The sequence below is a fragment of the Ornithodoros turicata genome, chromosome 2, assembly GCF_037126465.1.
Source record: "Ornithodoros turicata isolate Travis chromosome 2, ASM3712646v1, whole genome shotgun sequence".
NCBI classification, from domain to species: domain Eukaryota; kingdom Metazoa; phylum Arthropoda; class Arachnida; order Ixodida; family Argasidae; genus Ornithodoros; species Ornithodoros turicata.
This window is the reverse complement of record NC_088202.1, coordinates 60,509,597-60,525,334: the sequence shown is the minus strand read 5'-3', so window position 1 is coordinate 60,525,334 and position 15,738 is coordinate 60,509,597. Positions and strand designations below refer to the sequence as shown.

The 15,738-nt window shown below is 45.7% G+C and overlaps 1 protein-coding gene across 2 annotated transcripts in view; it reads left to right on the top strand.

The window, feature by feature from the left end:
* The first annotated feature begins 259 nt into the window (after positions 1 to 259).
* Positions 260 to 15,738, top strand: part of LOC135385476 (uncharacterized) — an 85,512-nt gene continuing 70,033 nt past the window's right edge. For both annotated transcript variants that reach the window (XM_064614810.1, XM_064614809.1), the window contains exon 1: positions 260 to 312. In XM_064614810.1, coding sequence (XP_064470880.1) covers positions 295 to 312 — 18 coding nt within the window. In that variant the 5' untranslated portion in view covers positions 260 to 294. The remainder of the gene's footprint in view (positions 313 to 15,738) is intronic.

Sequence of the window (15,738 nt, the reverse complement as noted above, 5' to 3'; positions counted from 1 at the left end):
GATACCACACAAACCACTGGCTGGTAGTAGCCATCGTGTGCTGATCATTCGTTGTAGTACTGCTGAATAACCGAATGTACAACGAATAATGGCAACTTTGCAACCTACATTATGAAGAAAAACCCAGAGACAAAGGAACGAAACGGACCACAACCGGTCTTTAGCAGACGACAATACGCAACTAACGTAGAACACGACTCCTGCTGCCGGCCGAATCCGTACAACACCGCCGGAAGCTCAAAATGCCGAGTTTCCGCTTTTCAAGGCCATCCGAGAGAAGGCGCTGCAATCGCCATGGCTCATGGAGGCGAGGTAGGAGCATTTTGTATTCACATCCCTGTTCACGCACTTTTCTCGCTCAAGCAGTGATTTCGAAATGGGTTTACTGCATACGAACATTGTATGATACCACAGCTCACCGTTGCTGCATAAATTTTAATCGAGATGGAACATTTCCATTGAAATGTTTCAACTTAAAAGTCTGCCGGCGCGGGATATACATGTACAGGAGGCCGGGAGAGGAGGACCGGAGTCGGCAGGCCTGTTTTCAATGGTTGCCGCTCACAAGGAAAATCTGCTGCGTCGCCATAACTGCTGTGTACAGGGGCTTGTGGAGACCCAAATTACAGCGGGATAAATTAAAGCGCGTCTAAATTTGAGAGTTTAATTCGATCGTAGCGTTTGTAAATCGCGGGGAAGCCGTCAGAGTTATCTGTATGTGGATGCAGTGTTTCAAGGCCTCTCCGCCCTTAGCCTTGAAGTGATGCCGCCGCGTCCCCCTCGCCCCCTTAGCGTTAGTTTTGTTTTCATTTTTCAGTGCCGTTTGGTGCACGCTGCAACCCAACTTGCGGGTGCTTATTTTGAGAACAATCTTCGAGTACGCCAAGTTGACTTTGGTTCGCATCGTCGTCGTTTACGTTTTTCATTAAAAGTCAACATTTTCCGTAAACGGTACTGCAGAAAAAAAAAATTGCATGAAGAGGGTACGGTTTCACCTGGTGTTTGGCTCTTTCGTGCTGTCTAACCAGAAAAACAAAAAAACAAAATCAAAAATATGATTGTGACGTTTGTGTTGTCATTTTTCCGTGTGCCAGACTCGGGCATTTTCAGTGTGGAGTTTTCCTTCATAGCCGGCCTGCATTTATGCTTCATTACGGCAAAAACCAGATCCATTTCTGACAGCGTTCTGGATATCTGAGGACGCCAACCTGCAGAATGCCGAAAATGCTTTCCACTTGATTCAATACGCCGTAAAAAGTTCCGTTGTCAGGATATGTACAGAAGGAGTCCGTTTGCTCGTGCTCTGTGTGTTGCGTAGCGGAATAGGAGCATCATTACAGTTGTTTTTGCGAAATTTTGTTGATTGATTTGTCATGCTCGTCGTTCGTAGAAACTACAGCACATAAATCGAACCCTTGTGTGCAACATTGCGTACAGACAGCGCTTGATGGCTTCTACGAGTATGCCAAAATCGAAAGGAAGTTATAAACCGATATGTACCAAGCGAGCAGGTTCATCATAATTTAGTGGCTTGTTTCAGACACGCAGTTTGTACATACCTACTCGAACGAGCCGTGATGTGACATTTCAGCGCACTCCAAAGAATGCGCGCAAAGTCAGTTCACTTACCGATCACTTGATGTGGCTCATAATGAATGTCGTCTAAGTAGTCGTATAACGAAACGTAAAGCGGCGAATTATATCATTGGACTAACGTTGATGGCGACGCCGTTGCATAATTCAACTCCCGCGAGAAACGAACGGGAACAATACTGAAAAGCATGTTTAGAATAAGCGAAAGAGCACTTCAATCAACAGGAATAATATTTTCCTATCTTGTGGCGAATACGTTGCGATATGATGTCGAAGACAACCCTATTGAATCATGATCGAAAATTGCGATACCCCGGCACTGAGTCCTGATCGTCCTTGAAAGGGGTGCGAGCTATCGCTTTCCTTAATGAGACATTCTTTTTCATTGCCATTGTCACGAACGCGATTATCTGTGCATACACGAACGCCGGTTTTTGTAGCCGCTTGCGAATGCAGTCACGTTTTTCTTTTCGCTCGCTCATTTTAATAACGGAGAAACAATACGCGAAAGAGTATTGCTCTCGTTGAGAAGGAGAACACGGTAGTTGTACACGTCGCAACGTCATTAGTGGGCCCAATGAGGAACAGCAGCAGTGGTGTAGCAACAACTTCGCATCTTTTTTCTGCACTCTACATTGTGAGGTTTATTCGAAAGGGGCAGTTGTTGGCGCGTATACCTTCGGAATATGATATTTATTAGTCGCCACCGTGTTATTTTCCTCCGCCATACGCATACCATAGTAGTGTTTCATTATCGTGTTTCATGTTACATAACAGGTATTTCTTGTATCTTGGTATTGATGGTGGTGTTTTATAAAAAACGAACCGTTTACAAAATATTACAGCATTTATAATTTTACACGCGTCAACTAACCCCTCCAAACAAGTCTCCCTCCATTATTTGTACTTTCGTTTGAAACGATACAAATATCATCAAAACAGATGCTCCTCAGCTATCTTCCGCCGTAGACAAGGACAGGAAAATTTGGCGTCATCTGCTTGCATATGCTGTGGTTTCTCCTCTAGTTTGATGAGGACGTTGTTTATACTGTTTTATACCAAAGGAGGCCCACTGTGCCGGGGCATCACGCAAAAGTGTCGTCTGCGAAAATGATTTTTCTTTCTAGCACATCCATCGGGTTCCGATTCCCACCGCTGTTAGATTCACGCGAAGGTATGCATTCCATGTGCATGGTTTGCGCGGGTCTGCTTGCCCCCTGTTTGCCCTCCACACACGCGAGTTATCCATCGAGGGATGTTGTGATCCGGCTAAACTGTCTTCCAAGTTCTCGTCAGCGGACTGTCGAAACCCTTAATTTCGTACCTTATGTGCGCATTGTCGAGGCACATAAGACGAGGTGCTAGGAGAACAGTCTGTCGTCGAACTATCGTCGGCTCTCGTCCTGAGGCGCTTCTCTTGACATAAAAGAAAAGAATGAAAGAAGGGAAAAAAGCAGCTCGCTGGCACGAGCAGTTTCAAAACCATGCTAACTATGAGTAATTGCTTCAACGAAACTTAAAAAGACGTTGCAAAACATTATGTACGGCCTAGCTGTCATTCCGACTAGAGTTTATTTATTTTAGAAATGTTCCGAGTGTGCCCCAACAGGCAAAAAGCCTGGAATAACAAAAAAGAAAAAAAGCGTAGGAAGTAGTGAAGCACGACGACTATTGACATCTTCTGTGGCTGTGGAGAAAACAATGTAACATCTTCGTTAGTGAAGCCGTAATACACTCGGTATGTCGAAGCGTAAACAAGACATCTGTGCGCGGACAATTCTAATGTGTCGTCTCCATTGCAAATAAAAAAAGAAACGAAGGACGCGAGAAGACAGTCCACTTCAAGTAATCTATCCATCAAACGGTACAAGGTCAAGTATTTCGCATGGAGGTATCCCCGACAGGCGATGCGCCGTGCAGGAGCATCACGGTCGCCTGATGGGCAGCTAACCTGGAGCGAAATAAAACTTGCGAAGGCGGATAAGATTCCTGAAATAGCCCGATGAGAGGAGGATTATATTAAGCGACACGGCTGTGGTCGGTTCGTCTCTGCGTACTTGACGATGCTAACCGTTTTTTGTGGCCTATTTTTGTCCGTCTTTCCGACTTGGAAAGAGAAAGATTGCGCTAAAAATTGAAATCCGTGGACACACGCATGTTGCTCCGAACTTAGCTGCGTATACTTAACGTTATCGCAAGCTAGCGCTTCGATTTGCTCAGGAAGCGATTTATTCCCGGAGGTCACGATCACCATCATCTGGCTGTGAGCGTGAAACACGATCACGCGGTATAGTAGCAGCGAAATGCGAATGACTGATGTCTGAGATTTCGTACAATACACTGGAATCTTTTATATTCAAATTATTTTAACTATGGTTTCGTTCTTGAGCTGGTCCTCCAGCTCCCTGAACCGCGTTCCCTGAGTCCGCGATAATCGAGCCTAAAATTATTATTTACCAACTGCGACTTGAAGCCCTGAGGAGTGGCAACATTGCCTGCTTATTGGACAAAGAAAAAAAAAAAAGTAACGACAATAGGCAACTTTATGCGAACGTAAACAATGGGTGCATTGTGTTGGTTTTGATATTTTTCCGATCTGTCCTTGCATGGGACAAGATGGGATTGTGAATGCTGACGAACGGAAAGCCAGCACACAAAATGACGCAGAACGGGAATATGACCCTATATTCGCAGTGTTTCACTTACCTTGATCCCTTTTCAGTTTGTCATCGTCAGTCTTTCATTATGAACTATAACGGCTTACTCATCCGTTTGATTCCACCTCCATGCCCTGTACGAGGAAGGCCGTATTGAAAGGACGCTCCGCATATTCGCTTTTGTCAAAAGACATTCCGCTTTGGACGCTGCGAAAATGTGTTGTTCCGCTAGAATGAATTGTGGCTACAGGGCTTGATTTATACGCTGTCGTGCCTGCATTGTGGGTGGCTCAGCTGAATATAGTTATTCTGCAAAACCATGTAGCGCATGCCAACGCCGGTTGAGATAGAAACTGCTGCGGCACACAAGCGTTATTGGGTTGTGTTGATACATAGGTTATATACGAGGAGTGATGAAACGCCCCCAGAATGAGGCGTTATATTTTATATTTATTTACATTTAATATACATATATGTACTATTTTATATTTTATATATTGTTATTCGTTATTTTAGATTTATTTTTAAAAAGTAAAGTATACTTGCAACTTTCAAACTTAGTCACCGTCGAGGCAGTCCACTTCGGAACTCACAAAATTAGCCCAGTGCTAGTCTACTGCACTATGCACTAGATCTCGAATTTCTCGCAGGTTAAGTCGCAAGGGCGACTCCGCTCTAACTTTATTCCTTATTCTCCTAGTACTATTGAAAGAGGATATTCGGACGAATGTTCGTCGCTGCTCCCAAAGAAGACCTCCAAAAACGTGATGTGGTGAATGATCTTTCTTATCCTTTTTTTTTTACAAAGTGGGTCAAGTTGGTGTCAACTTGAAATGCGGCTTTTGTGGCATGGCCGCTTGTCCAGGGATGCTATGTATAACTGTCCGCAAGCTACCTAACAACGAATGCTGGTATCTTATACTTTTGCATCCTGTAAGTGATGACTATGTTCGTGGAGATATTGATTGGATGTTATGAGAAGCACACATGCTCGGTTATATTTAAACGGTTAGTGCCGCCGTATTGTACCACCAGTACTTGTCTCGCACTTTCTTTTTTTTCTTTCTTCTTTTTGTTTTGTCTTGCCTTCCATTTTTCAAGCCTAGGATGCTTAGAGGGGCGCAGGCACCGCGACAACAACGTAAGAAAGCGAAAAAGAAAAAAGAAAAGAAGAAGAAACAAAGAAAGAAAAGAGAAAAAATAGAGCGCTAAAATATTCCCCAACATTTCCGCGTTCGCATATAGGTATTTCCGGGGAGGGAAGAAGAACAGGGAACGTGTGCTTCTGATGTATTTCTTTTTCTATCTATCTTTTTTCTCTTTTTCAAAAAATTTACGTCCACAAGAGGGGACATTCGTTTCCGGAGGCGTCTCCCCATGCACTTTTCCCTTCTCTAATCATCCATTTCCCTCCAGTGTAAATGTAGGTCATGTCCCGTCGATAACGTTTCTCCAGCTGCCATAAATTTTTTTCTCTCTCTCTCTCTCTCTCTCTCTCTCTCTCTCTGGGGTTTCGTGCCCTGTGTGTCTTCCAGGCAGCTAACTTCAGTGAGACACAAATATCAGTTCGGCGGAACTGACGCCGAATGCACGGTAGAGATTAAATCTTGTGGCTTCAGGATCTTACCAAATTGACACATACGGGTCTCGCACTGTATTGTCTCAGAAACATTATTTCGCTTTTGTGAAGCGGAAATATCCCCAAAATTAGTTTCTAGTTTTGAGAAGCATGACGTCATGTACATGATGTCGAATTTACTTGGGCCGCTCCTGGAAGGTCCATTTCCGTCTGCTCACCACAACTGCTGGCAGACTTCCAACCTTGCTTCCAACGCTTGGTGAAGAGCCGCTCGCGCTGTCGCTAGGAGAGAGACGGCCACTCTCGATGACGTCACCTACTCTTGACGATGACGTCGCCTACTCTTCGTGGAAGCCCGTAATGTTCACATTTATATTTTGCGCACTGGGTCTTTCAGCGAAGTTGATGAAAATGCGAAATCAGATATTAATACGGGTTGTGACTCTTTGGTCTAGGTTATGGCGGGGAAATGTAGAAGACGGTTCACAAGTTCTTGCATATATGGATTGTTTGATTGACTGATTGAAGAATAACCTGCATTCCAAGTCTTAAAGTGAAGGCGGTAATGGATGCGTAGAAAATCAGCACGGATGCTCATCCGCCGGCTTTCGTGTCGGCGCGGGCGTCTCCGCCAGTGAGGCCACTTCCGCGGGAGAGGTCACGTGTTCGGGAGAACCAATGGGAACTACCCGAGGCTCTCGCTCCTATGACGTCAGCGCTTAACGCGGGAGTTAGTTGCACGATTTTTATCTCGCCAAAACAGTGTCCCTGACGGTTTGCTGTAGATTAACTGTTTATTCTTGCGTGGCTTTTTTGCGCGGCTACTACATTCGAATATATTCGGTGGGGAAGAGGCATTCGATTCGATTCGCAATTCGAATACCGACATTCGTATTCCGTTCGGAATTCTAATCGAACGTTCGCTTCGGTTTGATATTCAAAAAATTCGAATATGCGCACGGCACTAAATTGGTGAGCCGCCTTTACCCGCGCGAGAAGCGACTTTCCAAGTGAGGGCGCGTAGATCTGGTTATTTGAGAAAAAATAATAATAATAATAATACGCTGTCATAAATAATTCCTCCAGTGGATTAAAATATTGCTGCATTAACGACTGTGTTTTCAGTTAATTTACCGTTTAACTGAGGTGATACCGTCTCTATACGACACATTAATCTGGTGCCGCACGTTGCGCAATTAAAGGTACAGAAACGTAATACCGAAGTCCTTTATTATACCCTCAGCTACCGTGGGAGGCATATCTTCAGTGATATATACCTTGCACGTGGTATGGACGGTGACGATAATCTGTAAATATGATACTGTAGCCCTAATTTAAACCTTTTCTCTCTAACAGCGTACTGCAGTAGGCATCATTTCAGGAGTTTTCCACCAATGTATCCGGTGCAAGTGATGTGGATTTGCTGACCTCGCACTTGTGAAGCAAAAGCTCCATTTTATTTTTTCTTTAAATCAATCAATCAATCAATCAGTATACATCTTCGAGAGCGAGTGGAAGACGCCGCGTTTCAAAAGTGCACGCGCGTAGTTCGAAGCTGCGGACACGTTTCAGCACCATCGCACGCGGCCACGCGCAATTTTTATCCCCTCGTTCGTGCACGGAGAAACCAAAGAGGATGCGCAGTAACCGGACTTGCAGTTGTTCCTCATTGGTCATGCATAAGCATTGTTTCTTGAGATCCCGTCGTTACAACTCCATTTGTTTCCCCAGCCGTACAAGTCTTTGTGCGTAGAAAGTCGTGATTACCTCTTGGTCCAGAAGAATAGAGGGGAGAACAAAAAGAAGGACCACTGCGCATTTAGTTCCAGATGTTCTCGTAGCGAGGAATTGTGCCGCGGGAACCTCCCGACTCGAACGATTGGGCGGACTTCTCTCGTTCGCGGGCTAATTCTGATAAGGGGATGCTGGTATAGCTTTGCTCTCCTAGTGGGAGAATATGAACCGCCATATGTGTGGACATGTTGTTTTCTATGCGATCCACTACAGTTTGAATGTGGGATCGGAACGGCTTTCCTTCAACAAAAAAATTAAGGAGCGATCGATCGAAAGGGTTTTCTAATAGACCTTGCTTGGTAATGGAATTGCTGCATTGCCTAGCCGCATTTACAACAACGCTACGCGGTGCGGCCGTGGCCGTACCAGCCAACCTCTCTCGGGCGCGGGTGGTACGATGAAGGTGGACCAGCGTTGACAGGATTAGACGATCACTGAATGATGTTTCGCAGAATCATACGGGTAAAGGCATACCTTGCTGGAATAATATAGGAACGAAGTTACAAGAAACGCCTTGATTACTCGAAAGTGTTTGCGATTAGCGAAGGCCCGGAGATTACAGCGAGTGCGGGTGAAGTGTCGATTAGGACACATGTTTTGGGGAGCGGTCCCCCCCCCCTTCCCCCTGCATTTGGGGGCGACCGTGCGGCGCGACAGTGACAGTAATTGACGCATTCTGAAGTCGTAAGCATCAGACCTCTTCGCGGCCCCAAACAACGCACGAATATCTGCAATGTACAACTCTCATACCACCTAGAGACCAAGATGGCGAAGAGGGTCATGTCAGCAACTGAGCCGCAATGGCAGACACGGTAGCCCTAATGTGTTACGGACGGTGTGTCCTCCAGGCTATTACGTGTCGCAGCAGCACTGCACAATTCCTTACAGAATAAGAAGCAATCCAGACAGATCTGACTACAGCGGACAGCAAGACGAACACAGATCAGACATCGAGCCCCAGAGGAAAAGCACAACATGGATTAGATACTAGGAATGCCGAAGTGGAGTGACCCGCGTTGTGGGAACCGTGGCCGTATCTATCATGGCGACTCCCGGAGTTGGCGACACTCCTTATAAATCCCACAGTTGTCTCGCGACGTAAAGTCACGAATTACATTAGCCTTACAAATCCTTTTCTTTCCCCCGTTCCTCTTCCTCCCGGCTCTTCTTCTAGCCTCTCCACTTAGGATTTCTGTGATCAACAGAGATCCGCTGCACCTGTAATGCAAGTTGTACAAAATGAGCCTGAGAATGAAGAAAGTTAATTTGGAGGGGGGGGGGGAGAAACGTGTCATCTTACGAGTAGCGATCAATACCATTAAAACATGGACAGCGTTAAGCGCATGCTGACTTCCTTTTTACGTGTCGATTACATATTCATGTCAAAGCGTGTCAGAGCTGGGAAGGTGGCGATAAACCGTGTGACGTGCTTCCGAGCTTTGACTCGGATTAATGAAGGGAAATCTGAACAATTTAAGAACTGCTCAGATACTGTTGCCAACACGGCACATTCTTGCGTTTGCTAAGAGGTGCTTCCCTCGTTGTGTTTTTCAATAATTCGAGCATTAGATTCTGCTGACCTTCACTCACAGAGCAGCGCAGTTCATTCCGCAGTCCGTTTGAGGCAGTATTTGAGGTAGTTCTAGGGTACCCGAGCATCGGTCGTCGTACCGTTTACTGTTTATTATTATTATTATTATTATTATTATTATTATTATTATTATTATTATTATTATTATTATTATTATTATTATTATTATTATTATTATTATTATTATTATTATTATTTAAGCATGTTCCTTATTGCCTCATAGTAGAAATTTCATTACAAAAATTTATTTTTATATATTATGTTTCTTGGCCGTCGTTATTTCGATGTGCTTTGCTGATGCCGCCGATTCCGCGGCTGGCCGACGTGCGAACACTGCGCAGCGACAACCTATTTCGCTAAATTGTACGTTGAGATCAAATAAGTTACGGCCTCTTATGCGGCAAAAGGCCCTTTTGCGCAAGACTGGATTGCGGCTTTCAGAGCTCATCATTTTAAACGGTTAGCTGGGCTAACCGGTTTTCGTCTCTATGGTTTATTGTTTCTTTACGCGAGATGGCGCTAAAAAAAGATTAATGCGCCATTAACGATGTTCCTCCGCTAACAGTCCACCGATTTGTTCTTTTTTGGGGTGAGGTATCTCACCCCAAGATTTTCCAAATTGGGAAACGTGGTAAACTACACTGCCAATTAATGTCGCTGGCAGCGCGGCTTATAGTAGTTGATGATACGCACTTGTTGCGCGATTAAATTTTATGATTCTCACTCGTAAAATGCTAGTGCGTCCCACAGGTGTAGTGCCGCTCGTGTCCCCCCCCCCCCCCGTTTTTCTTCTTCTTTTTTTAAAGTAAATACTTGTCGCGGTAACGAAGTATTCCGTGAGAGGCTGAGAGATAAGTGTTGCAGCGAGCATGAGGCAAATGTTCTATGAAATAACGTGTTGTTGGGTATAAGCCGTCGACGGGAAAGCGCCAGCGTTGCTTGTCTTTTAGCAGACGACAACATTGGTCGTCCGCAGTCATGTGCTCATCCACGTTACTTTGTACTGCTGTTTAGTGTGTGGGATGAGGTGATAACCAACACGAATAACAATAGCCACGTTTTGGTAGTCTGTGCAGGAGCGCATTCCACGCTATGCTGGCTGACCGCGTAGGTCGTTCACCCTACGCGGACCTCCTCCCCTGCATTGGCTCTCGTCTGCTGTTTCCCCGTTTCGGAAGGCTTAGCAGCAGCCGGCCGCAGCACATGCAGATTCTACTCATGTACGCAGCAATGTCTCACCGTTCTCATGCGAGTTCCTTTGTCGTCGTTCGGAACATCGATTCGGTCACATTGACGTGTTGGTCGGCGGTTTTACGTCGGCACTGCGCGGCGGTTCGAGGGAGCAGACCGTGGCATCAAAGAAAGCTTGAACATTTATACGGGTTTAGTTTTTCTTTTTTTTTTTTTTTGCGCAGTGTGTGTTTGACGATGGTTAGTTGGTTTGTAGCGGGAAGTGGGGATCCTGCGTCCTGGGCGGACTTCACATGGAACTGTGCCGATATCTTCCCCATAGCGTCCGGGAAAGACCCAGGGAGAACACTCGGACAGCACAGCCGATGTTGAGATCCATCACCTCCCAGTTGCGGTACGAATGAAAATTAGGTCTATATCTTCAGGATAAATCCCTGTGCCATTCAGGGACGACAATATGGACTACTTCATATATACGAATATGGACTACAAGGAATGAAGAGACTTAGGAAGCCGTATAAGGATTAAAAATAATTGCTAGTTTATTACATTTAAAAAAGACAATGAAATGGGAAAGTACTAGAAATAGATTTACAGCTACATTTAGGGGTCGACGTTTCGACAGTCCGCGCTGCCTTCAACAGGACTGGCAGGGCTTCCTGTGCAGCGGATTGGATAATATTTGATGGCATGCGATACGTTCCTTGATATCAGTTTATTCCTGATATATTCCTGATTATCAGTTTATTTTGCGTTATTAATGTAGTGTCTTGTGGTGTATGCTTTCTAGAAACACTGTCTTCACTCCAAAAATACCGTCTCAAGTGCATTTCACGATGTTCGTCGCACTAAAGCATACAAGATACACATTACTTGCGTTGATTGGGATGTCATTTCGCGCATATGCCGACGACAACCGATCGATAAATTAACGAATTGTTATGGGGTCTCGTCGGTAGAAACGGAGACGTGGAACAAGTCCACCGGAGTGTTCCTACCGTCTTATGTCAAAATGGGCTTTGGAAAGTGGAATGTTGGCTAATCTATTCCTTCTAGGCCGTGCTTGAAAACTCTATTATTGTACGAACTGCGCGCGATGCCTGGAAAGCGTTCTCGTGATCCCGGTAACAGCGTGTTTTATGGCAGCGTGTGTTATTATGTGTTATGTGAACAGGCTATGGCAGGCTCAGTGTAGAATCGCATGTGTCACTGCGTACAAAATGGTACTTCCTTCAGTATTCCAGTTTCATAGCAGGCGCACTGCACGAGAACAACTCGAGTGCGTCTTTGTCGTGTGTGGTGATCTGAAGGCGTGTACTAGCTCAGTTCTATATGTTTACGTTTTTCGCTATTCACGTTGAACATGAATTATTCCAAACAACGAGCGATATTTTCGACGACTAAACGCAGACGACACTTAGGCTCCTGTCACGCTCGACAGATGTCGCCACTGTCGCCATCGACTGTGGACACGTGACTGCTGCGTTTCCGTGGTTGCTGAGGTGACACAAAGCGACTCGTTCTGCCTTTTCAATAGCTCGCAAATTGTCATGGAGGTAGCGAGGTGCGTCAGTTAACAAGTTTTTCCTCTGGATTCGAAGTAGAAGATTGTCCTGAGATGCGCGGAACAATAGAGTGAAGAATTGGCGATGAGCAATAGCACTTTGGGTCGTTGTTTCGTCTGCTGTTTCGACTTTGTCGTCTGCTACTTTACACGTGCCTTTGTGGGCATTATTTTTAGGGGGACGTTGAATCCTTGCTCGTTTTCGTTATCTGGGCTGGAAATCTCACTGGTCCCCCTCCTCCTCGAGGAAGAGAGGAGGAACTGCGGCACTTTAGATTGTTATTCCGAGTTAAAAAAAGAATGACGTTATTTCTGCGACTATTAAGAGTTCTGCGACTGCACTCCAACTGCGTAATTGTTTTGAACCACGCCCATGTTTGTAGAAACGTAGGCCCCGCGCGGGACTGTTGACGAAGTGGGTGTACACGAATCTGCTTTTAACCCGACTTTCTACTAAAGTATTTCCTTTATTTCGCGAATATTTCTGGATTCCAAGCCCTTATGTGTGCATATACCATACTTCTTTCGTCGTGATTATGAGGGCGGTTGGAACGGGGTTGCGTAGTAGGGCAAGAAGGGTTTCTCTGTAGTGGCTCTGACTGTCGGGATGCAAGGCTGACCTACATGTGCGTCCCTTTCCTCTGTATAATTTTTGCTTCTTCCAACGCAAATTTGAGCCCGTCTTCAAGTGGTTCTTTTGATGTGACGAGGAAAGTGGGACTTCATATGATCACGCACCCCTCCTTTCGAAACCTGTCGCGATCGTACTAAGCTGCGTCACGGAGTTTCATACCGTGTGGGCCTGCACAGCGACAGTGCAGGCCACAAGGTTCCGCATTAGATCGTTATATCAGTCTGTAGACATAGACATGCATTCTAGGCTCGTCCTGGCCATACGCCACAGCAAACGTCAAAATACACATGACCATAAAAATGACCGCCTCTTTCGACCTCTGTAGTTAGTTCCATCCATGCAGTGAAATACGTAGATTTACAAATGAAGCCCTGTGCTGCTGACCAATCCCACACATTTCGTTGAAACACCGTACATTTTACACCGGCAGAGTACGGTCATCTCTCGGTTTTGTACTGATAGGAATGTGAAAAAACAGCGCGAAAACTGGACAAACAGACACACGTACACACAAGGAGCGCTGCCTGTACGTGTCTCTCTGTTTGTCCAGTTTTCACGCTGTTCGTTTCCCATTCGTGATGTACCAACTTGTCCACACTTTTGCCTTAGCTGATAGGAATACGTCGGCAGGCGCTAGAACTGATTATGAACAAAGTCACGTGAGCTTAGAATTCTGTTGTCTTTCTCGTGTTATCGGAGCAAGAGAGTATTTTGCCTCAAGCGACCGCGTGAGGGTAGTGGCAAACATGGCGGCCGTAGGACATTCCTGTGGTGCCGGCAGCTACATGGAACCACCTCGTGTGTTGGAGACAGAACAGCTATAGTTTGAAGCTGTTTTGAGCTCACTGCTGCCACACGAAGCCCGACCTCCGTGCACAACCACGCGCTACCACAATTCCCGTGCAGCGAACCCAACCTTCTGGGCAGCATCATGAACATCGTGAGAACATAAACAGCGCCGTACATTTCCGACATAAAAAAGAATGTCCCACAAGAGCGTGCGAAATGTTTCACCTGTCGCGACCCGCATTCTTCCCGACCATCGAGTGTGTGCATCCTTCTCGTGTTACAACAAATGTCCAAAGGAAAGAGGCCGTTGTGCTTATAACGGCACCCACCGGGAGGATCACATTTCGTTCAATGTGAGCCTTGATTGTGAATGGCGGGCAGGTTGAACAGGCAGGTTGATTTCGACAGGTTTTATGCGAGAATCGAGGAATGAGATCCCGGTTGTGCCCTGTTCGGTTTTCAGAATGCAAATTGTCAAAGAGTCATCCGTGTAGGTGCAAAGAATTGCGAGGGAAAAAACTAAAACACGAACGGGAATGGCAGATGGGGTCAACGACCTCTCATCGCTATTTCTTTCTTCTCTCGGGCGAACGCTCATTGCCGGGAGCGGACTGCGAAATTCGGGTTTTATATTCGCCCATCCGCTCCTCCTGTTTTTTTTTTCTTCTTTTTTTGCGATGTTCCCTGTCGTCGTTTGAGTGTATGTTCCTCTATTTTCTCTTGTTTAAACGTTCCTGCCGTTGGGTTGTTTCCGGATCGAAGGAAGTAGAGGGTGGTTGACGACTCTTTCGTCCTCCGTTATTTGTTTTTCTCGCCGATTCTTTCTTCTTCTTCTTCTCTCTTTGGCGTAAAGAGAAACTGTGTTGGCTGCTAGCGAGTGCGAGGCGAAATTATCGTGCTCTCTTCGAGAAGGCGTTCTTCCTGTGTCGCTGCGGAAAGTCGCGTAGGGCGTCCTGTGTGTGCTATTGGGTGTTGGGGGGTGGGGGGACCAAAGCGCGAGGACAGTGCGGTGTTCTGTGTGTACGAGTGGGTCTGTAGGAGTTGGGTGAGGTTAGGGTGTCACGATGTCGTAAAAATGAGGGGGAGGGAGAGAGGGGGAAATGTGGAGACGTACGTTGATCCTATCGGTTTCGGTGCTCCGCTCCGCTAAAAGGGAGTTGTTGCCAAGGCGAGCTAAACGTGTGCTGAACAAAAAAAAAAGTCCTCGATAAATTGCACTCAGTGGTCCGTCCAGTGAGACGCCAGTCACAACTTTTATTTTCTTATCATATCTATAGCCTATATCTTCTATATCTGTCGTATCTACCCATATATCCATCTGTATCTTATTTGTGCCTATCTTACCATATTTTTCTTGTCAGTGAAGCTTATTCGTTCCAAATTAAAATTTTGCTTTATCTCTCTTATCATCTCATCCTCTGCTCGTCAATAATAATTCACGGATCTTCCAATTCGCGGAACAGTGACGATCGCGAAAATTACTACTCTTGCAGTAAACGGCGACAAAGAACGTCACTCTGATTTTCCTGTTGGACGTGATGAGAGCGTGTGTGTGAGCGTCGCGTGGTGATGCCTTTCTTTGCGGCGTGTAACCACCAGCGTGTTGTTATCGAACGTGTGCAATCAAAAACTTATTCGTGAAGAACCCGCTAGGAAATCAAGAGCCCATAACAGTGCCTCTTGTGCCAGACAGGAGGGGGATTGAGGTTTTATTATATGTCCGCTGTAATATGGTGTGGCCCTTGGGAATTAGGTTCCCATCCTCCTCCTCCTCCTATGCAGACAGAGAGCGTTCTTCATGTAGAGGAGCGAATGAATAAGACGAACAAGTAGTGAAAGAAAAGCGAATTAACGAGATGCAACCTTTTGTCCATGTTTTTTTTCCTTCCCTCAGACAAAAGCGATTGTAGGGTGCCCGCAAGATGCCGAAACCGGTGTCTTTCGTCATCTACCACTATTGTGGCACCGTTTGTAGTCCGAGCCTAGCCTATATAGTGTTTTTTTCTCTCTCCCGTTTCGCGCAGTAGCGTCCAGTCTTTGGGAAGTCTCCGTGCTTTAGGTAGTCTCGTCCTTGTAGAAGTTGTGCCCAAGCTCAGACCTCGTCGTAATGGATATTGTCCACCACCTTGCCCGCGTGTGTGCTATTTTATCGTGGTTTAGGGTATGTAAGCTAAACAAAAATGATCCAGCAAATTGTAATTCTGACATTCTCGATGAGTAGCTTTCTATCGAATGTTACGAAATCTTCGAGTAAATGGTTGCAAAATTCAGCAATTACGGCAAACATACGTCACCAGCAGAGGTAAAAATTTGTCGACCTATATTTCGGATGTATCGCTTGTGTCC